Source organism: Helicoverpa armigera, chromosome 14, assembly GCF_030705265.1.
Source record: "Helicoverpa armigera isolate CAAS_96S chromosome 14, ASM3070526v1, whole genome shotgun sequence".
NCBI classification, from domain to species: Eukaryota; Metazoa; Arthropoda; class Insecta; order Lepidoptera; family Noctuidae; genus Helicoverpa; species Helicoverpa armigera.
Window position 1 is genome coordinate 2,896,295 of NC_087133.1, and position 24,487 is coordinate 2,920,781.

Consider the following 24,487-nt stretch of genomic DNA (forward strand, 5'->3'; position numbering starts at 1 on the left):
TACTTGCCAACATCGTAGGGTAATGATGAAGGAATAACAACGTGTGTACATTAGCTGAAGGAGTCTTGTTATTATCAATTAAGCGTAATAATTGAAATTAAGATCAAAGAAGGTTATGACTTGGATGGATGTACACAAAAATATATGAAAATATAAGATATCAGGTAATTTTGAACGTGTCGGTTAAAACTCAAAACATTTTCTTTTCTGTTATGGATTGGGATTCTGCTTTCACTTTGCTACAAAAGTGGTTGAAAATTGTCCAAAGTCGTACTTCAAATACGAGTGTGATGTCGACATGCATTTGAAAATGAAGTACTAGATACAGAAATGTCACAAAGAGATTGCACGAGTATGAACGATTGAAGAGCGTGTTCGTCGATGCGGAAAACTGCGCTATGTGACTTTTATTGAACAATTCGAACTGTTAGGACGCGGCTGGTGTCAGTCTTTTTAAAAAAAACCCACTGATACTGCTAACACTACTTTAATGAAAGAACTTGAACTTTACAAGGATTAGAGCGAAGGATTGTCTTAAACTCGTCAGGATAAGATATTGACAAAGTGACGGCACCGGTAGACTGAAGCCGCCACGCGGTTGCAAGTATTTTTATAGTAATCAAAAATGCATGCATTTGCAATAACCGCGAACTAATTATGAATATAACATTTCCCCCCTTAAAACGAAGCAATATCCTTAAGGATATGCGAAGTCACTCTGATGGGAGGTTAAGACAAAACTTTTTACAAAAGGATCTTAATAACTATGAATGATTTCTGTCTAACTAATTCTAAGAGTGTAATATAAAAGAAAAATAATATGTCAAAGTTGTAACAATAATTGGCAATAGTAAAACACATTTATATTAAAAACGATAAAATTAAGTATAGTTAAAAACAAAGACAAAAAGGTTAAGAGTTACATAAGAATAGAAGGTCAAAATAAAGATTTACAATTAAGAATAATTAAGATTACGTTTGGACAAATTATCTGGTATGGATTGAGTAGAACCGTTGCTTTCTGAAATTTCTGTCAATTCAATAGAGTTATGACATTTGGTTTCATTTTTCAGCACCCTTTGGGTATTGCATTGATTAAAAATTTGGATACAACAGGAATTTTGGCGATTGTTTGATCTTGATAAACATTTTACATAGATTTTATACAAGATAAATAAGAATATAAGAATAATACAAGCAATAGTAAGGGATGAATAATAGCCGCTATACTTGACAAAGTGAGATTCGTTGTTTATTTTGTTAAGTTCATTTTCCAAATTATCTAATTGACTGTAGGAATATTTCAATGAATCGAGATTAATGTTGCTTAAAGATAAAGGAGATAACAGAGGTATTGACTTATTGAAAATATCCTTTTTACAACAATCATCTTGGGTGATATCAAAATCGACTTTTAGTTGAGCGGTAATTACAAAGTTTGTTGATACAGACGGTTCTAGCCTAATTGTTTTAGAAAATGCTACACAATCATCCGTAAGTTTTAGGATACCCGTTCCGATAATCGGGTAGTCTTTCATGTCACTCTTATCGCACTGCACTGTTAACTTATTTAACTTAGATTGCACATAGATCCACTTGTTATTGTTTAACGTTTGCCACATGTCTACGTCTCCGTATATAAATTTAGAATTGCACTCACTAGGCAACGACAGGTTCACTTCAGTCAGGAGTTTGGTTTCACAACACGGATTTGTAATACTAGAATAAACACTTACGAGTGGACAAATCATATGTTCATTGTTTACATTTGAGCATTGTTGCAAATTATTAAATAAGCTGTAATGTAATCTATCATCTGTTAAGGCGATGTATGATTTTGAAGGAGTTATTAAGGCGAAGGTATTAGGGTTAGTATTATCGTGTGGGGTTGGTAGTGGAATGATTTTATAGACTTCGTATTTGATAGGGTATATGAGAGGTATTTGTAATATGAAAAATATTCTGTTGTTATAATAGTAAGAAATTAGTTTAGATACATCTATAATAGTGTGTATATTATCAAGCGTTAACGGTACAGGAAAATCCAGTTTATTATTAATAGAACTACTTCTTAGGCTTAGCTCGTGGAATAGTTTACTAGGCGATAATATGGAGGGATGTAAGATGTTAGCTTTAGAAAATAAAATAGCATTAACAATAGTGTCTAGGAAGTTAGATATAGTAAGTAAGGAACCTTCTATAATATTCACAAGATTATTAAGTTTGGTTAATAGTAAGACCTTATCATTATTTGTAGTTACCAAGGAAAGTACCTGATTAAGCTTGTTTATTTGAGAGTTTAATTTAACCTCATTTTGATTCAATTTGGTAATTGTAGAATTAAATGAATTGATTGATGATTTAACTATGTGGATATTATCTTTCATGAGACGAAATATCTCGTTATCATTTTTCTCGCATGCGTCAATAGCAGCGTCATAATTGCGCGCATCTTCTGCATCTAATGTTCCAAAGAAAAACTTTAATATTTCTCCTCCAAATTCTAAAGCTCTTTTAAACCGGTTTGCAGCATCTTTAGAGATTATATGAGATAGCGAGTGTGCTTTTACATAATTCGTTTCTAAAAGAACTTCGATAGAATTAAAAATATCTTTACAATTGGAATATTCTCCAGGTTCTATTTTACTACATAGTAATGATGACTTCACAATAAGCTTGTCAATTTCGTTAAGATGTGGCTCAATAGAGTTAACGTCGACGTGCGTGACTATTTTCCAAAAATCGTTGTAGAAGAATATGTTGGTTGTTGGGTCAAAGTACAAGCCAGGGCTGTGTATGACTGGTAAAATCTCCGACTCAGTAGAGCCATGCTGACATAAAAGTCTGAAAAGAAAAGATAAAAGAAAATCAAGGATGTGCAGGTTTGAGTAAGTTTGTGTGATATTTTACGTGTTTACGGTTAATTAGTAAAGTGACGTTATGTTTTCCAATAATTTTAACGATTTTGAAAGGACCTTTCCAAATTGGGGATAAGGCTTTTCGAAGCCTGTGGTGATGTTTAAGATACACCATGTCACCAACCTTATATTTAGGACTACACCTTAAAGCGGAGGCGTCATAATTTTGTTTTGATGCTTCCTTGGCTTTGCTAATGAACTCTAAAGCTTTTTCCCTACTAACTCGCATCCTATACTGAAGTGCTCGAATATATTCGTGATAGGTAAGACTGTTATTGCTATCGTAAAGAGAGTTAGGTAAGTTTGGTTTGTAACCATACAAGAGTTCATATGGTGTGAATTGGGTAGTACTATGAGGAGTCGTGTTGAAAGCGAGGATGGCAGTTGCTAAGTAGCAATGCCAGTCGTTTTGATTTTCGTTTACGAAAGATTTAAGATACTCCTTGAGAGTGGCGTGGCTACGTTCAAGCGCGCCGTTTGTTTGAGGGTGGTATGGTGACGTAAACAATGGTTTAATTTTGAAAATTTCTGTGACTTGTCTGAATAGCTCAGAAGTGAAGCATGTTCCTAGGTCAGTAAGAATCATTTTAGGTATACCAAAAGAGACATAAAGTGTACTAGACTACGAGCAACTTCGTCACTCGTAGATGAAATCATTGGATAAACACATAAGAATTTAGTGAGGTCATCTTGTAACGTCAGTATAAATCTGAATTTTTGAAAGCCTGCGTCCGGTAAAGGGCCTACTATGTCTAGTGCGAGCCGTTCAAAAGGTTTTGTGCTCGTTGATGTTATTTCCATAGGGGCCTTGTTGTTAGCTCTTAGAGGCTTATTAATTTGGCACAATTTACAATTCTTGACATAGGTTTGAATGTCGCTACGCATACTTTTCCAAAAGTATGAGGCTTTAATACGATTGTACATCCTGTTAATTCCGGGTGTCCGGCTATAGGGAGTCGTGGTTGTCTTTTAATATTTTAGGGACCTCGGCAGGAGTAGGATAGATAATTTGGTTTTTATAGATATGTATAATTAAGTTTGTATTATGAAAGATATAGGATATTATGTTATAGATCTTAGTGTAAATAAGTTTAGAAAAAGGTTCGCTGAAGTCAGAAAGAGCTAAATCTGTTTCATCAGGATTTTCTTCAAGAATTTTATCCCTTAGTTTTATCAAAATATCGTATACAATTCGGTAACTAATCTCGTCAAAATGATGAACTTTTGTAAATAGTATGTAAATAGTTTTATCATTGATTGTAATTGACTCCACTGTAATAGGAGACCGCTCGCTCGCAAATAAAGTAGTAGTGTCATTTACCTGCGACAGCAATTCCTCACAGTGGGGCATAGAATAATCAAAGTCAAGAGAGAATGGACAAGCGATTGATTTAAATTTAGAAAGATGTAAGGGTTGAGCATGTTCTTCGATTCTAGTATTTGATTCAGGTAAAGATTTTGTGAATTGTTTTTTAAAAAAGATTTCGTAAGATGTTTTATTAAGATTGTGACTATTCATGACATGGATAGGAATACGAGAGAGGGCATCCGCGTTGGAATTCATTTTCCCTTGTTTGTATACGATTTCGTAATCGTATTCCTCTAATTTAAGACGCCAACGAATTAACCTGCTTCCAGGGTCCTTCACATTAAAGAGCCAAACTAAAGGCCGATGATCTGTTACGATCTTGAATTTGTTGCCATACAGGTAAGGGCGGAAAGTTTTAACTGCGAAAAGGATCGCAAGTAGCTCCTTTTCCGTGGTGGAGTAATTCCCTTCTTGTTGGTTAAGAGTCCTGGATGCATAGGCGATCGGTTTATCTTGACCGATGGGACCTTGAGAGAGTACGGCGCCAATAGCATAGTTACTAGCGTCCGTGGTAACTACAAAAGGCTTTGAAAAATCGGGGTATTGTAAGAGAGGAGCCGTAGTTAGTTTTTCTTTGAGAAGATTAAAAGATTGTTCTTGGTCGGCTTGCCAGAGAAAAATCGTATCCTTTTTTAATAAAGAAGTTAAAGGTTTAGTAATTTTTGAGAAATTTTCTATGAAGCGACTATAGTATCCGACAAGACCTAAGAAAGATTTAATTTCTTTTGCGTTTTTAGGGGTAGGAAATTCGGTTACAGCTTTTACTTTGTCGGGATTAGGAGTTACTCCTTTATCGGTGATAATGTGACCAAGATAAGTGACTTCTCTGCGAAGAAACTCGCACTTGTCAGGTTGAAGTTTCAGATTAAATTCGCGGAGTCTATCAAATACTTGACTTAGTTTTAAGATGTGGCTATTGAGATCATGGGAGTATACTACGCAGTCATCAAGATATACATAACAATGAAGACCCTGTAACCCAGAGAGCGCTGTATTCATCAGCCTTTGAAAAGTGGAAGGTGCATTTTTAAGACCGAAGGGCATGCGTGTAAACTCGTAGTGTCCTGATTTTTGGGTTCCTACTATGGTGAAACCAGTTTTAGGTGCATCAATGGGATCAAGCTGTATCTGATGAAATCCACTGGCTAAATCAAGGGTTGTAAAGTATTTGGAGTGTCCTAATTGGTCTAAGATGTCTGTGATTAAGGGCAAAGGGTATATTTCGGTGACTGTGACGTCATTAAGGGCTCGGTAGTCGATAACGATACGCCACTTTCTTTTGCCTGAAGCATCTAGCTTTTTGGGTACTACCCATACAGGGGCGCTCCAAGGAGATTGTGAGGGGCGTATAATTTTCTGCTGTAACATTTTTTTTATTTGAGAGTCAACTTCGTCTTTGTGACACTCTGGAAAGCGATAAGATTTTGCATGAATAGGGGCAGCATTACCAGTATTAATTGTATGTTTAAGTGCGTTGGTATAAGTCAGCTGTTCATCCTCTAAATGAAAGATGTCTGTATATTTGGAACAACACTCTAACAAAGCGGATTTCTCTTCCCTATTTAAATGCGAGTGTCGTATCTGGTCTAAAACCTTATGTATACGGTCCGACGGCGTTGAAGAAATAGTGTTTATTTTTAAAGACGCGTTTTCTTCAATTTGAAGCGTATTTTGTGAAAACTCTGACCAATCGATTTCGGTTAAGTGTACCTTGAAATCCTTGACTTCAATTGGCGAGTCGGTAGTGTTTAAGACTGACACATTGACACGGTTATTAGATTTTAAAGATACAATACAGTTCGCGATAAAAACACCGTCAGTAATAACATGATCTAGCACAAGCGACTCCTTGAAATTATGTAACTCCGACGGTTCATTTGAGACCATGCATTCTATTACAACTTCCGAACGAGCAGGTATAATGTATTTAGGAGCCGTGTAATGAATGGGTATAGTATTACCTTTTAATGTTATTGACTTCGTTGAGTAATCGATGTTTGTTTTGAAGAAATGTAAGAAGTCTGTTCCAATGATACCGTCTGATTCTAAGTTAATTGCGTCATTAATAATGTGAAATTTATATGAAAGAGTGGCATTAGAAATTTGTAAGTCTATTATACATGACCCCAGCGTTTCGCAAAATGTGTCATTATCATTTATACCTTTAAGTTTAATTATCTCGTTTGAAAGCTCAGGTTGAATACAAAGGCTAGAGCGCTTAATAACGCTGACTGTTGCACCGGTATCAATTAAGAGACACAAGGGTTTAGTAGAATAAGGCGTTTTTATAAAAGAATGTGGTAAAGATATTTTCTTATTTAAAATGGTAGTTTCGTAAACCGGAATATCTGCCTTTGACTGGAAATATGATTTTTCATCACAAAGGTTTTGAGACGCAGAAATTAGGGGTTCATTTAAGTGCTTAGTTATTTTTGGCTTGTCACACGGTGACTTACAGGCATCGACATAGGAGTTAATTTTAGGTGATTTTAAATCTAAGGATGATTCTGTGGTTATTTGTGACGCGTTTAGAGATGCCTTTGAATCGAGGGACTTACAAGGGTTTGTATTATAAGGCTTATTATAAGATGTAGGTGATGATTTGGTAAAAGATTTAAGACAAGACTTGGAACAAAGTTTAGGTGAAGATTTAATACAAGATTTAGTATAAAATTGAGATGAAGAATCCGGTAAAGATATGTCATTGTAATATTTAGTAGTACAAGATTTAGCGTCACAAGATTTAGAGTGACAAGATTTAGTATTATAGAAATTGACGTCACAAGATTTAGGGTGACAAGGTTTAGTATAAGATTTAGGGTCACACGATTTTGTATTATAAGATAAAGATTCACAAGATTTAGTATTATAAGATTTAGTATTATAAGATTTAGTATTATAAGATTTAGTATTATAAGATTTAGTATTATAAGAGTTAGAGTTATAAGATTTTGATGTTTTCAAAATTGTGCCGTCATCAGGAGGTTTTGGTTTCAGTTGGCACACCTCTGAAACCAATTTTAGTTTTTTGAATCATCATCATCTGAGAATGAGTCATGCGAGCCTTGGAACTCACAGTCGCACATATGGACACGCCCTTCCTTTGTAACTTGAGGTGGCGATTGCGTGTTGTTTGGTTCCGCACGGCGTTGATTGTTATATTGTCTTTTACGACAATTATTGATGTGATGACCAGGCTTTTTACAGTAGGCACAAATGAGGGTTTGAGAAAATTGCGCATTATTTTGACCGGGAGATGATGTTGAAGGCTGTACTACGAAAGATTTTTGAAATTGCTGTTCACGTTTCTTCACGTAACAGTCTGAAGAGGAGTGGCCATTTTTATGGCAGACAGAGCAAGTTTTGATGGGCTTAGGGCCGTAGGAAGAAACCCTAGTTAATTTTAAAAGCTTCTCTTCTTCAATGGCCTGTGTGATGGCGTCATTCAAGGTTAGAGGGTTCCTGCATCTTACTATGGTAGAGAGATTGGGACTAAGGCCAAGCAAAAAGGTGTTGAGGGCCAAGTCTTCCATTGCTCCTATACGCCCAGGTAGTTGAACTTTGTCCTCACACGAGAATTGGATATCGGCTTGGAGGCGGGTCAAGCAAGCTTCGATGCGTAGACCATATTGCGTTACAGTCTCTGAAGCTGTTTGCTTGCAGCTTTGAAGGTCGTGCAGCAAATGGCTTGAGTGCTTCTTTTCGCCAAAAGTAGATTTTAAAAACTTTTTTAATTCGGGCCAACTACTAAAAGTTTTAAGGCTACAAGCTGTTTGTGCCTTTCCTTCAAGCTGTGAAATTATGTATTTACAGAGAAAACCTTGTTGATCTACACTACAGAATGAAATTGCACTGTCACAATTGGTTAAAAATGCTGGTAGAGATTCCCTGTCTCCGTTGTAAGGCTTGATAAATTTTGTTAATACATTAAGGGTAATTTTAGGTTCTCCCTTGTCAGTCATTTTGTGTTGAAATAAATTCAAAATTCAAAAAAAAATAGTTCGATAAAAATTATAACGTATAAGATGATGAAGTAGAAGATAAAAGATAGATATAAGAAATGGTTAATAAAGAGAATGTAATAAGTAAATTAAGAGGGTGTGTTAAATAGGAAAGATTGATAGATTACTCACAGCAGTGCGGCTATCACCTTCATTATTTTTGTCCACGTGTAGTATTATTCCGTAAAAATGTCTTAAATGAGGTCACGAATATTGCGATGCGATGCAGCAGCGACGACACGGCCGGAAGTAACCCGACACTTGATGAAGTGGCGCGTGTAGACTCGGAAAACGTGATTTCGTCGACACGTTGCTATGATGGATGAGCTCAACCGGTGAAGATGTTGAAATTTGGAAGACCTTGCCGTGGTGCGGGCTCACGCATAGAGCGGAGGCTTATCGTCGACCACAGTTTCTTGTCCGTGAATGTAGTGTCCTTGCAGCAGGGTGTGATGCGGGCTCACGCTAAGGGCGGAGGCTGACCGTCGATCACAACTGACTCGTAGCCGCTAGAGTTCTTTTGGATGCTAAGGGCTCTCTGTATAGATTCTCCTCAGCATCCCACTTCTGACACCAGTTGTTAGGACGCGGCTGGTGTCAGTCTTTTTAAAAAAAACCCACTGATACTGCTAACACTACTTTAATGAAAGAACTTGAACTTTACAAGGATTAGAGCGAAGGATTGTCTTAAACTCGTCAGGATAAGATATTGACAAAGTGACGGCACCGGTAGACTGAAGCCGCCACGCGGTTGCAAGTATTTTTATAGTAATCAAAAATGCATGCATTTGCAATAACCGCGAACTAATTATGAATATAACAGAACGACAGTCATTCGAATGCTTTCCTCGACACTTTATCCTGAACATACAGCTACGTATGCATTCCAGATACGAAGAGTTTTAAATAAAACACGGAGAACTGTTGGTCCATCGGCAGTCGACTCACTCAATAACAAAAGTTCAAAAGGAACCCCGACACCGAACCTTACTGGATTTTATTTATTTATCTTCCTTCTCGAGGTCAGAAAAAAACGGGAGTTCACGTTCAAGCCGGAAAAAGTAGATTAGTTTTTCAACGTGGGAATAATAATTAGCATCGTTGATTGCACTAACTTTTCCCAGGTGGTACATACAGCTTTTTCTGAGTTAATTTAGAACTTTACCGACTTGTTCTGATAAAAAATGGCCGTTATATTCCCGACGCTTATCTCGAACGTTATCTCGTTTAGGAAGAAGGAAAATGGGCAACAATTTTGCCGAATTTTGAGGAAAACGCAACAGATTAGGTGAGTGTTTTTCCCCGATTTGCGTTTAAATGTTACGTTATTATTTCTATGTAAATCTTGTTGTTTTTTTTTTAAGTATACTTTGGCAAAAGATAATGGATAATCTTTCAGATGGAAACGGATTCTTTTTGTAAAAAATATTTTCCGTCAAAGAAATTCGAAAAATGTTTTGGATGGAATAATTTAAAGGTTGTGTTCTTGTTTTAATACAAAATATCATATACCTATTACTTCTTTCGTAGATATTATTATGCATATCGAGGTCAAACAATTCAATTAAATATAATGTCTAGTAATTTTCTTTTATTCATACAGAGAACATATGAGCGATAGTGCGCAGGACGTGTTTCGAATAATTGTGAGGGCTGCAATTTCCCATAGCTTAGTGCAAATATATCGATTGCATATAGCAAGGAGCCCGCACTATCATTATTGCGAAACAATTAATACTTAGCCCTATTACTGCACTACGGTGTAATTATTGTCCTATGGCGGCGCCTGCGATTGTATGACGTCAGTCAGTCTGCTGATTGTTTGTTCTAAGGCAATTTTTTTTAACTTTCTTGCTCTTTCTTACTTTAATAATGTGGCAAACTTCGATAGTTCTGTTTAGGCCAGGCCTGGTGACCAGTAGGCCGGGAGGACATCGATCATCAATCAATCTGGTTACTGTATTTTGGCTGGCAGCAGCTAGAGACAAGACTGAAAGGCGATTATAGTAAGGGAGGAAGATAATGATTTCAGTGTTTCAGACACATAGGTCATGCACGCAAGACAGCAAGACGTAATTTACTTTTATATGCACATTGTACATATTATTCTATTTAAGGAGAATTCCTCGACTTCAAGCATGTAATAAAAATCCAACATTTAGCTGGAAATGGGGCTGGGAAGAAAATATTTATATAAGTTGTCAGGAATAAGACAAATTAATGTAGAAGCGCTCAGATTTTCAGAAGGAACCATTAATCAACGTGTAGTGTATACTTTTAAAATGTAATATTCTTATAGTAAACAATTTTGCGAAAATGTACACACTTTTTACACGTTTTAATAGCTTTTAAGTTGACAAGTGATGTTAAGAGTGTATGAATTTTATTTTGTGCAACTTTTAATAAACGGTTCATCCCGAAAATATTTTCCATTTTGGAATGAAATTTCCAAGAATCCATCTCAATTTTAGTTGATGTTTTTAGTACATTAGTTCGCCGGTAATTTAAGTATGCATAAGTACCATATTTATAAACGCATATAATGAGCTGCTCGTGAGAAAATCCACATAAAAACTTTGACCTAGAAAGGCAGGACCTCAATGGCTAATCGAGACTGCAAAAAGAAAAATAAAAAAAGCGTTCTATTTTCATAAACTAGGTAATGCAGTTTCATACGTGTTAGTAATGCATCGCTTAGGTCAATTCTTACTGAATAAGTAACCTACAGAAAGGAACAAAGCTAACTCTATGTAATGTAGGAAATAAACTATTCTGAAGCGTTTCCCTGAATTCTGGGCAGACTCATTACTGTTTCAGAAGCTATAGCTTCGACTTTGTTAGGTAAAATGCATGTCCGTCAGACTAAGTTTTGATTTGTTTGTCACTTTAATGAAACGTTACTGTTTTAACTATTATAGTGTTTTGTTCATTTTTATTGAGGAAGGTTTTTAGCAAGAGATTTTATTCATGATTTGGTATCATCATTATTTATAATTCTTTTTATCTGTGCAAGAAAATATAATGTTCCGTGAATTGAAAACAAAATTTGGTAATATTTTAATTGGGATTAGAAAGTAACTACTAGGCATGAACAGTATATTAACTAATATTACTAAAGTTCTTTAACCTCAGTTGAGTAACCACTCTTATGGTTGTGTAACGTGTACTTAGTCGATACGTAAAAGAGGTTGTAAGTGCTAGAAAGTTAACGTCATATTGAAAGCAGCCCCGGGCAGCTATCCAAGAGAGAAGACAAAATATCGTATCTGCATTCATTGATATAGAAGTAATGGCATGCGTTGGGAGAATAGTCAAAATATCTCGAATTGTTATGTAAAAGCTTGAAAAAGAACTTGCTCTAAAGTAAATGCTTGCTTCCTTGATCATACATAGGTATGTTGCAAATTATCCTTATTTTAACAGTTTATTTAACTATTTTTTTTTACTATATAGGTAATCTTTCAAATTATATTACTCAAACTAAAATAAAAGTATGTTATTCGCCCATATTCCCCAATACAGTTCAAATTAAGCAATTGAAATCCTAGATACCAAAAGCAACAATTAGGTACACAGATTACCACAAATACCAAATTAATCATAGATTAACACAAATCCTAATCTCCTTAGACAGTTGTAACACAAACAGTGGTACCAACATTCAGAATCCCCGATCCGCACTCCACGGAATATGTTTAATGGATCTGGGTATTGGAGGCAAAGTTGGCGAACTTTACTCCGTTTGACTACACTGGTGAATTATTGATGGCTTCACACGAACTAGATACATTTGAGAAGTTCCATTTTGTACGACATCTGTCAAAATATGTGGCTCTTGGTTTTAAGTTGTCTCTGTTTTTTTAGCTGTTTTGTCTCTGGTGTGTTGAACTTAACATATTTGATAAGTTTGAGCCACTATCAATCATAAAGTTTTTTTTGGGAGACTCGGTAAATGTTAAAAGGCCATAGAAATGTTAGTTGAAACTTTTGCCAAACTTTTTTCTTCTAAGGGAGATCTACTTCAGTATGATGAAAACCTTTTTTATGAAGTTAGATGGCAGTCAAAAAAGGAATTTTCAATTTCGCTCAATTACCTATAATAGGTAGGTATTTGACAAATGGAACAGCAAATTCACTGGTAATTCTCAGCACATTCAGCTTTATCCTTTACTGAAATTCACAAAATAATTTTCGAATTAACTCACATCCTTCTTTGTTTCATGCCCCATATAGCGTTCATAAAAACTAATTTCTCTGAAAACCCGTACGGTATCAAACGCATTTGGCGTATATTAGGTACCATTGCCATCTAACCAGCGGAATGGCCCGTAGTACGGACCCCGTACGGCACTCCTCCGGTTTATTTCCGGCATTACGGCTCTATTCCTGTGTCCACGTTAGCTCCATCCGATACTCATGCAGTTTTTAAGGTACTTGGCGAATTTCCGATTAAGGCTAGTGAATGGATATTAGATTCTTTAATTGGAATTCTGGTTTGCAGTCATTTGGTCGAACGGTTTCATGCTGGCGTTGTAACAATTGATAGTGGGGGTTATTGGAAAAGTTAGAAGTAATGAAGTCAGATTTTTCCGGCTTCAAATGGACAGCGGGGATGTATTTGACGGGATTTTAATAGTTGGCTTTGTTTTTGTAATTGTTAAATTATTTGAGATTTGTGTTACTAGTTACAATAGGTACAGGTGTAAAATTGTAAGGATAACTTTCATTCGGACTGAAATATAACTTCAATAAAATATTACAAACAATAAATTATTTTTTTTGTTTAATGTCTTCTATATTCTCGACAATGCCTTTTTTAGTTCCATGCATTTTATAAGAAAAAGCCATTCCATTTACTATACTAACAAAAGCTTTTAAAACCATGAGTCTATAAATAAATACATTAGTGTCCATCAAAACTAACCAACATACAATATCACAGTATATCGAAACTAGCTTCAATAAAATATCGTGTGAAATCAAGGCTAGCTTTTACACGTGTAGCAAGCTTTGATAAAAACTCGATTAGCCCTCTAATTACTAACTGGTTATTACGTGGCTAACTTTACATCGATTCCATTTTTTTGTACTGACAAAGGATTATTGTTATTCAGCCCCTATAAGTATGGGACGCATTTAACATATTTTATAAATAAGAATTTTAAAATCGTTTCTCATACGTCACATTAAAGTGATATATGTATTTTATATAGGAAAATGGCGACTGTAAGCTCTTGTTCTTTATACAAAAACAAACAATTTAAATTGCATTACAATAATGAAGAATGAAGTCATTGAAGCCAAAAATAGCCAACGTTCGAGTAAGTTCTTATCACGCTATCTAGTAATCAACGAGTTTACCTAATGACTGCAACTACCGACTTCTGAAGGCTGATTAAACGTTGAGTGGCAAAGGCAGTTTGCCTTTGAACCTGACCAAAGTTATTTGTTGTTTACTGTTTATAATAACTTCATAGTGATAAGTAAATAAACACGAAAAATGTAATAACAGAGTAAACGAGGAGCTACATTTGCCAACAAACTGTTTTGCAGTTTGGCAAAAGTATTAGTAAAATTTTTGTAGAATTTATTCGGAATAAACGTTTATTTATTTATTTATTTATTTATTTTAACCTATAGTTAACCTAAAGTTTCAACTAAAAGAATATAAGTACATTGTTTCCATTCTAAAGTTGCTCAACTTCGAAACAATAAATTCACTACAAAAACGAGTGCAATTTCCAACAGAGAGATAAAAAGAAATGTCTAGTTAATTAAAATATATTGTAGCACTGAAACATAACAGACAATTACTGTAGCTACATAACGGCTTTGTAACTCGCCCTTTGAAAATAATCCTGGCTCATTTGTTCTCATGTTTTTACAAAGGGAAATATCTTACAGGCATGGCAAAGGAAATTATATCATTCATTCGGGAAATCGAAATAGCCTCCGTCTCGCGGCACGGATCCGACGGCCGATCATTATTATATTTACAAGCTTAGCTGCGGCCCACAGCGTTAAATAATTTTAGTCGTAGTTCCAGCACATGCCTGGCCTAAGAGCTACAGTTAACGGCCCATAAATTGAGTATTCTCGCCTAGAAGCTTAAATTTTAAATCGTTAAACGTGCATAGAATATTCTCGGGTCATAGCGCAGCGGGATATCTGTGACCGCTGCTCAATTATGCAAAGGGAAGATACGAATATGTATGCACGAGGAAGCTGACCCATTATTAATAAGGTTTTATATGTTTGTGAACCTACCACAGGCTGAATAATATCTTGATAAATATTGATTTGCAATGTTGGTAATGCTGGAGATTTTTCAAACCTGGAATTCGACGCAAAAAGCCTTTTTAATTTTTTTTCATTGTGCAATGAAATCGTCAACATTATTACATTATTTACTAGTGCGTAATATTACACGATAACAAATCTATTTATTTAACTCAATTCTTGTATTCCCTTGACTGCGAGGAAATGCCCAGCAATTTTCTTTTAAGCCCGCTGCCAAAAATCTATAGCATTTTGAAGGGACGTAGGTACACTAACATTATTGAATGAAACCATGTCGAATTACGATTAATGTTCGCGAAAAAAAACACATTTCCTTTTATTTCTGGTGGGGCGTGAACTCACAGCCTTCACCCAAAAATGGCGATTGTGTAATATCTGGGCCGTTGCCAATTCGCGTCCACCTCCGTATTATATTTGTTGTAAAATGGTCATTCATTTCAATTATTTGAATGGTACGTAAATGGACGTGAGTTCTTTTAAAAACGCTCCATATATATTTGTCTTGAAATAAGTTTCCAAATCCTTAAATCCTAACAGTGTTTTCTTAATTTGATAATCAAAATAATGAAAGTAATTCAATGGCTTAGTAAAACCTAGTACACATAAGTAGAACCTTTTTGCAGCTTTTTAACTTGAAAACATGGCAACTTTTACCGAAAATAATTTGAAATCAGCCATTAAATATTAAGGCCGGCAGCACACATCCGGTTTCCTGATCCGGTTTCCTGATCAGGAATCCTGATCCGGAAACCGGAATGCTCTTTTTTCATACAAAATGTTCACAAGAGCGCACACGTTCTTACTTTTTCCGGACGGAAAAAAACCTGACATTCGGTTTAAAATTTTCTCCGTGCGTTCTGGTACTCAGAACGGAATAAAACCTGATGACGTCATTCCGAACGCAGCGCTCGCGAACAATTTGGTTTGACCGCCGCACACATACAGAAATTTTCATTCTGAATCAAGGTAGCCCTGTTCCGAATGGACGTGTATCAGAGCCCGCTTGTCACTTGCTTTTTTATATTTGTTTTTATTTTTGTATTTTGATGAAATCCAGTTTACTAATATTATAAAGCTGAAGAGTTTGTTTGTTTGTTTGAACGCGCTAATCTCAGGTACTACTGGTCCGATTTGAAAATTTCTTTCAGTGTTAGATAGCCCATTTATCGAGGAAGGCTATAGGCTACTTATCGGCTTTTTATCCCAGTACGGGAAGTAGTTCCCACGGGATGCGGGTGAAACCGCTGGCAGAAGCTAGTATATACATACTTGCATACATAAAAGATAAATAGTTTAAAGAAGGCGAATCACAATCCATACAAAATTGCCCCATGTCCTATAACAAAGTGACGTACCTCAAAAAAAAGATAAAAATTTTAAAACAATATGGTACTTATATGTACTCTCTAACTTAATTTTTTACACCTTTATACGAAAAAGTGCTTTAAAAATTGTTCAGGCGCTGTTATGAAAACATCGCTCATAGGACTATTCATACATTTTATTAAATTATTTTTTTGTTTGCTATGGTATACCTCATAGGTGGTCCCATAATCATCTCATCATCGTCATCGGATCTGATGATGGAAACCCTGAGAAATCATTATTTATCTCGAATGGCTTGATGGAGTTCATCAAATGATTTGATGGACATCCGATAGTATTTAAAAAAATCTTCGGGGTACGCCCGTACCTAACATGGCTCTTTTAATGTAGAATTGACTTTCGGCCAATCTCCGGGTATTTAACGGGTGTACCCAGTAACGCCGCTTATTTTTTTTTCTTTTTTAACGAATGTAAGAGTGTAATCGCAATTAACTCGTCATCCTCCATGATGCGTGTTTTCACTTAAGTGGCTCTATACGTACTGGCCATGTAAATTCAGAATGAAAAAAACCGAATGTGTGCGCTAGTGTCACGGAATCCCGAATCGGAATTCCTGATCAGGAAACCGTATCCGGAAACCGGATGTGTGCTGCCGGCCTTATAAAGAAAAATATTTTTTTCTTTTTCTTTCGTTAATGGCATCGTGGGAGGTATCCTATTCAATTCTCTACGATTAATGAAAACTTCTTTCAGTCATATGAACTTGCAAATGGGTCAGCCTAGGCTACGGTGGAAACGGTATTCAATTTCGTAGCATATCAAAGATAAATCGAAATTACAATAACAAATACATATAGCAAAAATAAATACGAATATGTTTAGTATCTATATAAATGTCGTGTCAAATTACTGTCGAAAATATTCTCGCCTTTTATTTCAGCTGAATGATACAAAAATATAGATATTATTTGTTCCAATGTCATATTAGGTTTGGTTAGTTACGAGTGATGAGCACTGAATAGGTAGGTAGCGTCTCGGATCTCATTTATGTAGTTACGGGTCTGTCAGTGAACATTTAGTGCGAGTAACCTTCATGAATTTGGGCTTAGTTCTGTATAAAGACATTAGTTCTGGATTAGTTGTGTGTAGAATTTTAGGTTGGGAACAAATCTTTACTCACATACTCAAATTCTGTGATGTTTTTTCTTTACAATGTTTAAGATACGTATTTTTAAGCGCAATGTTTCCACAGGATGCGAGTAACACTACTCTTGGAAGTTAGTTAACATTATAGATTTCTGTTTATTCCTACCATTTAGATTCTAAATGGTCATATAAATCAAATGTCATCTAAATTTTAGATGCTGCAAATCATAATTGCATTTAGCCAAAATCTATGATTCCTTATTACACCTGTACGTTTCGGTCATAATGAGAACGTCTGTTACCAACAAACAAATGATGCTACGGTTCATTAATAACAAAGCTGCACTAGGATTTACGTCGCGTCCATGTTAATTAGTATCAACTAATTTAATTTACGTGCGTGCGGTTGGCAACTATGTTTGAAGTTATGAACGTCATCATTTTGCATTAAGTACTACGGGCATTTTGGTAATTGAAATATTTGTGTGAATTCCGCCGACTAATTAGACTGGTTAACAACAAAAGTATACAGCTAGCAAAATAACTAAAACATGGAGTGTTATTCTTTTTAAATTTAAAGAATGTGTGAATGCTGGGTATATAACAGCCACAATTTCAAAGATTATTTGTGTTTATTACTTCAGGCATCGTTTAGAACGAATTCGAACTTTCAAATGCACTCATAAATATTATATAATATTACTTTGTATGTAAGATAGTTCTGAAACAACTAATAAACGCGACTCCATTTTGAAAACAAGTCACAATCTCAAGTTCTCGTTTATAATTTCCCAAAAGTGTAAGACGCAAGAACTATCACAGATGCTGTAGGAAACAATTTATTTTATGACATTTTTATACCGACACGGCATAATTTGTAGAAACAAATACAACTACATTTTACATTACATTGTGACTGGAACAAGACTTGCAAGTATATCAGACAGCCGTGCACCAGAATGCTACCAGCATACCTATTTGTGCAGTAAATGTAACATTGGTTCAATATTGTTTAACACACATTGCTCTGTTTTTAAGTTAACTTACATTTAGTACCAAATATTTTTGCTAAATAGTTTTATCGATATCTTAGTTTATAACAGAAAAATATTTGTTTATTGCTTAGTACTCTACCTGCTTGTTAAAAATATTATAATTATCAAGACCAGATATTTAGGTATAGTAAGTTCAACTCAGTCGTGCGCGCAGCCTTATGTGTGGGTAACCCTTGTACATATACAGTGACTTTGTGTGCGTGACAAGAGGTACAGTCGGGTACAATACAGTTATTTAGGGGTTATATGGGAGTGTGTGGTGTTTAAAGAAAAACAGTTATTACGTAATTTAATGTTTATTTATTTATAATGATTATGAATCGCTACTTGAAAAATCAAATGATGAATTTTCGGATTCGCTACTCTCCAAGATGAATTATAAATTCTGACTCCATGTCAAAATGTCTATAGTATTCTTCTTTTTTCTTTTGTACATGTCGACAAGTATTACCCCACATTCCTTCATCAATTTGACTTAAACGTTCATTTATGAGTTTCATTATTTCCGTCTTATTTTGGTCGACATTATGCGAAGCAATTTAATTTATTTTAATTCCCCACACATTTTGTTTACATTATTATACTAGATTATACCTCTTTTTACATTCTTAGTCCACACTTTTATTTATTGTCCGCGTACCCCCAGCCTGAAAATATGTAAAGAGTATTTAATTCATCTTAGATATTTCACCTTATTTATTTCTTAGATACTGTCAATGTCAATTTGAAAAGACGTATGAGAAAATAATGAAAAACCATATTTAATAATAAAAAGCTTTGAGTCGTGAATAACTAGTATTTTCGTAAACGACTGTACCCATAACAAAAAGCGATAAGAACACGTCATCCTCGGACGACGTCACTGTCACACGAATGAAAGTTGTATATTTACAAGCCGACGCACACATAGGGCCGCGCGCAAATCTGAGTTGAACTCATACCTTCTTTTCATTCTGTCTTTTATGATGGGCTTTTATTTTCTGTTACTAAAATAAAACTGGCAATAAAAAGCTACTCTCATATGTATAAATACTTTGCGAAAAGTAAAACGTGTCCGGTCCACATCCGGGCTACTCCGTCGTATATCGTCCGTACAAATCGTGCCCTAGAGACATGAGCGGGTCAACTTTCATGTCTTATCTATTTCTAGAAAGTATTTAATTTATTTTATAAATAGGTACCAGCTAGGTTAAATGTGGATCAGCCTGTAAAACGAGTATAATGACAGACTTTCTGAAAAAACTAATTAAATATTTGACAACTAGCTTGACGTTTCGAAAGAGCTTTTATAGAACTATTTGACATAAAAAAGGGAGATCACATTGAGTTGAGTTACCAAGAAAAAAACCTCAAGTAACGACATAACACCCGTTTAAGCCAACGATTCTTCTGACATTCTAACTAGGAATAGTTTCTCCTGTATACTTACAAGTATATAACATTGACAGGGTCCTATCGTGAGCGGTTGTCGGCCGGCCTCAACCCACAGTAATCCATTCAGTTCAATCTAACTGACGTTATTAGCAGACCGCGTGTGTCAGCCGCTCAATCGCTGCGTGAAACGATAGACATCACATATGTTCGATTTGTTTGGAAAATAGGTTTTATTTGTTACATGTTAGAGGGATTAGCTGTAATTTCCATAACGATAGGAGAACTGAAAGTAAATATTTACAGAATTGTCAGTCTGGTAGATTTTCATCGTGGTGAATGTAATCCCATTTTTGTTTGATTGTTTGTCTCAAAACTTGGTCGTCCCTTCAATAGGTTTATTAAATTAAGAGACATTTTGAAAAACCTACACCTAACATTTGAGAATTACCACCAGCTATAAGAGAAATCAATTCGTTTACGAGCTTGCTTAAAAAAAAGAACTTTGAAAAGGCACACATTTGCCTTGAAAGCGAGATATAATAAACTAAACTGAAACAACTCGCTAAGTGTCGTACTCTTTAACGAGTTAAAAACAGAAATGATATGCAGTCATGAAAAGTTAAAAGCATAAAACATTTCGAGTGAGGTAAAGGGTAGAGGGTCGAGGACAGCTTAATGTTGGTAAGCGCTCATTAGTAACACAGCAGCTCATATACAAAACTGATGAAGGCTTGAAGTAGCTTTTAAATCGCAACAGCTGATAAGACCTGTGGACAGGTCTTGAGAGACAAGCTTAGAAAACATATGAGTGCTTTCGTAACCAGATAGCTTAAAACACTTCTTATCCGTATCCAGTTCAATCCAGCTCTAACTTGTTCTCCATGCAAATCCTGAAACCTAGAAGTTACTTCTAGGACTATAAAAACAATGGACAAAAGACGATCTAATTTATTTCAAGTAAAAAGAAAGACCTTTGTAAAAGGTACCTTCGTCATAATAAGTATGTGATAAGCTGAAAATGATTGTTATAAAGACAAATGACACTCGTAAACAAGTGTTTATAACTCCCACTTTAATTGATTGCTATTATTAACAGGCGTTAACCGTTTAATGTTCGTTTTCGTATAACACGTTATAAAATGCCTCTTGTTTATAAGAGTCCTTTATTAGGCCAGGTTGGCTAAATATTATCGGATCTTGATTATCAAGAGTGTCGATACCTATTCAAGGTCTAATTGGATTATTAAGTAGGTATACTAATAAGTTGTGTGTTCGCGCCTTTTTGATATCGCTGAGGTGTCAGGGAGAGGCCATAAAGTAATGAGGAATAGATTTCCAGATTAGGGAATTTCAATGTAGGTCCATTAAAGGTAGGTCTTGCTAGGTCTAAACATACAAAAAAATATTTGCTTTACATATTATTTTAGGAGGAGGTCACCTTTTGCTTGTAAAATTTCAATAAGTATCTTTTAAACTTCTTTGATGATACAAAACAGAATTTAAAAACAGTACAGTCAATATAGCTACAATAAAATCGACCAACCAATAAGTATGTACATAATTGAAGGACCATAGCTATAGACAATCAACAATGTATACCATGATGAGCAATACAAAGAAAGACATAACGGTAATCACGGTATCATTTACGAAATGACCGGTTTTTACCGATGTTTGCCGTATCGAAGTGAAATTACTGTTTATTTGACCATTTTGTAATTTTCCTATGCTGGTGAATATAAATGTTGTTGCAAGATGTTGTGGTTCATGTCATGTTTGCATAGATAATGTTATTAATTTTATGGTGGTTGCTAGTAACTAGTAATTAGAACTTTGCTGCATTATGGCCAATGCAGGACATTTCGTGGTGATCAGGAAGGACAAAGGATGAAGCTAGAGAAGAAATAAAGATGTTACAAAAGTGAATGTGGTTTCTGCTGTCTTTTCCAATTTTGACGTAACTGAGAAAAAAGTATTGAAAAAATATAACAACATACAGGGTAATTGAGTACCTCCCCTTTGTCCAAGGGTAGTTTCAGCCTTTAAATATTTGCCCAACAGTGAAACATGAAAGAATCCAATAAATTCATTAATCATTACTATTTTTGTTTGCTCACAGCGTGTCTGTTGTAATTAGAATAAGGTAGTAATTTGTGAATGATAATTTATGCATACTATTACTAAGTGTTGTTAATTTAATTAGTCTAACGTTTAGTGTCATACATTCACGCACACCCCTATATCTGTATGATAAGCTTGAATGGACACATGGTTACACTGGCAGAGTACGAAGGAATTGTGTTCCACAACTTTCTATCCCGAGACACAGGACCGCAGCATTCAGGGGGAGTTTTCGCTATGCAGCAACAAAGTGTTGGAATAATATTCCACCCCCCATTAAAAAAGCAAAAAGCAGTGTGACTTTTAAGGTGAAATTAAAAGAATTTCTACTACTGCATCAAAAACGATATGAAAATGTCTGTATAACCTCTTCTCCCATATAACCTTTACAGGCTTCGTATGGCTGCTGTTTGTTGTGGCTTATATTGTCTTATTTTTGTCCTTTCTGCACGTGTAAAACTATAAAACACTAGGTACACTCACACTCACTGACACACACACTAATCATTATATAATAATATCTATGATATGTATTTACTAACTATTATTAATCTTGGAATAAGGAGTGAATTTTAAGACGGTATCGGTAGCAGTAGATTTTAATAATTTCGAGCGTACGACACTCGTGGGTTGCAGCTGAAAACCAGCGTCGGGTGGCCAGTACTGTTGTACAGTGTGGTCACTTGACAATATGCTGAGCTGTGACCTTGTTGGCACAATTTTTATTATTATATTTTTAAATGTTGAGCCTATTTTATTATTATTTTTTATTTATTTTTTATCTGAATTGTTTTCGGTGATACTTTTATTTTACTGTTAATTTATGTTATATACTGTGTATGTATTGTGCCAATAAAAATATTTTTCTTTCTTTCTTCTTTCTAACTGAAAGATTGTATGACAGATGTCTATCTGAGAATAATGCATTGCAAAAGGCTTAGGAATATCTCTTAGTACACATAGGACGTCCAGTTAAGTTTATCTTAAGTTATTGTCGAATATTACCTAGTGGTTATTACGATAAATAGGTAAATAAAAATCCAATAAAAAGAACACAAATAAATTAAATTCCCACTTAAACCAAATCAATACTCATTACAAAGAAAAACCCCGAACCCCTTTTTATGCCAACGCTGAATTAAAAATATATGGGGTGCCCGTACAATCCGCGAGCTAACTCCGTGGGGTTCCGCACAATAGATGAAGGCAACAGATAACGCATTACCCCTTAAGGACTCGATGCTCGGTTTATGGGGTGCCCCATAGTTGAGTCCCGTTGAATCGGCACGGCCGTGTCTCGAATATAAAGCTTTACCTGCGAATTTGGCAAATGATAACAAATTGCCGTAGGGGGTTATCAATTCAGAACAGCTTAAAATATTTATTAATAGAAAGATTTTATAATCAGAATTGGGAACTGGTAACATTGTTTTTATGACTGCTTTAGTACTTTTGAGCAATTAATATTTTATTAGATAAATCCGATCAGTTTAACTTTCCTATTTGTCTATTCTTACAGCGTCCTAAATCATAAATTTGATGTGGGTAATATTATAATTAACTGTGTTATCATGATATACCTACATTATATTATAGTGGCAAGTATTTTTTTTAATTAAAACCTAATTTGAATACTCCAAACATGAGGATAACGTGAAATATCTTAATATCCTTATTTGTAAAGTGCAGTGAATTTAGGCTAACCTGAATTAGCAGTAGTTGATCCGTATAAGTTAGACCCTATAAGCAAAACAGGAATAGAGCTGATATTCTTACATGAAATAATATAAATAACTGTACTCTGCATGCCGATTCCACTTGCATTCTTCGCTAGCTAAGCCATTGGCATTTCTTAATGGCACATAAATTGTGCTACGAAGTCCCGTAGCCCGGTGCTACGACTACGAGCGCCGTAGCTTATGCTACGTATGCCGAGATGGAAAATACTCGCAATTTATTGCACTCAACCATTAGTTACCTACCAGCGGTGGAACCTTATTTAAGTTCACATTAAGGTACATACTTTTATATTTTTCTAAAAATAAAATTATAATAACTTTCTCGAAAAACGTTTAATTCGACAGGTCTGACGTTCTAGTCATTAGAATTATGTAGAAATATGTATGTACCTAAGTAGCACACAGTCGTGAAAATAGTAGTTGCAAGCGAGCCTTTATGTAACCAGTTTCGTACAAGGAACGAGAGCTTCTGGCTGGCAGTCGTAGCACCTGAAATCTGGAACAAATGATGTAAGTGAAAGTGTAGGTTACCATGAGTGAGGATGTTGATGGTCTCGTTGTGGAAGTAGAAGAGGCTGCCGACGCAGCCGGCCCAGCTCTGCAGCGGGCGGTAGCCGGTGAGCACGTAGGGGTTGAACTGCAGGTGCTGCGGCATGTCCCGCCAGTGCAGCAGCCGCACGCCGCCCGGCGCAGCGCCGCCGCTCTGCTCCTCCGGCGCGCTCTCCGCCGCCGCCTCTGCTCCGCGCTCCTCATTATCACAGATACGCTCTAATGACTTTTTCCTCTTTTTAGGTCCTTTCCCGTTCACTTCTTGAATTGACATATCGAACATTTTTGTACATGAATCAGGTACGCTCTGAACGTCTCTCATAACAGCGTGCTAGTGGCGCGTGTAACGGGAGGCTGCGAGTGGGGTCCGGCCCTCGCGTTGTGTACCCGCATGGCCAGCGTCGGCGGACCGGAGGAGCGCGGACTTTGTACAAATATCACAGTTACAGCATTAGTGGAGCGTGGACAGTTCGCGGACGCTGGCGGTGGTAGTTTTCTGTTATTCAGTGGCGGTGGTGCGGCTGGCGGCGCCGCGGCGGTGCGCGGCGGGAGCGGGCTCGGAGGGGGGCGCAGCGCGCGCGACTGCCGG

At 35.9% G+C, this 24,487-nt stretch overlaps 2 protein-coding genes across 2 annotated transcripts in view; both read right to left on the reverse strand.

Moving 5' to 3' along the window:
• LOC110377171 (progestin and adipoQ receptor family member 4) overlaps nt 1–24,487 on the reverse strand; it is a 73,264-nt gene extending 48,777 nt beyond the window's left edge. Inside the window, exon 1 of the mRNA XM_021335878.3 lies at nt 23,881–24,487. Within this exon, the coding sequence (XP_021191553.3) occupies nt 23,881–24,220 (340 nt within the window). The 5' untranslated portion in view covers nt 24,221–24,487. The remainder of the gene's footprint in view (nt 1–23,880) is intronic.
• On the reverse strand, nt 427–9,112 carry LOC135117766 (uncharacterized). The gene is made up of 2 exons (XM_064037895.1): nt 8,421–9,112; nt 427–2,844 (listed from the first exon to the last, which is right to left on the reverse strand). The coding sequence occupies exons 1-2, from the start codon at nt 8,441–8,443 to the stop codon at nt 957–959; spliced, it is 1,911 nt and encodes a 636-aa protein (XP_063893965.1). The 5' UTR covers nt 8,444–9,112; the 3' UTR covers nt 427–956.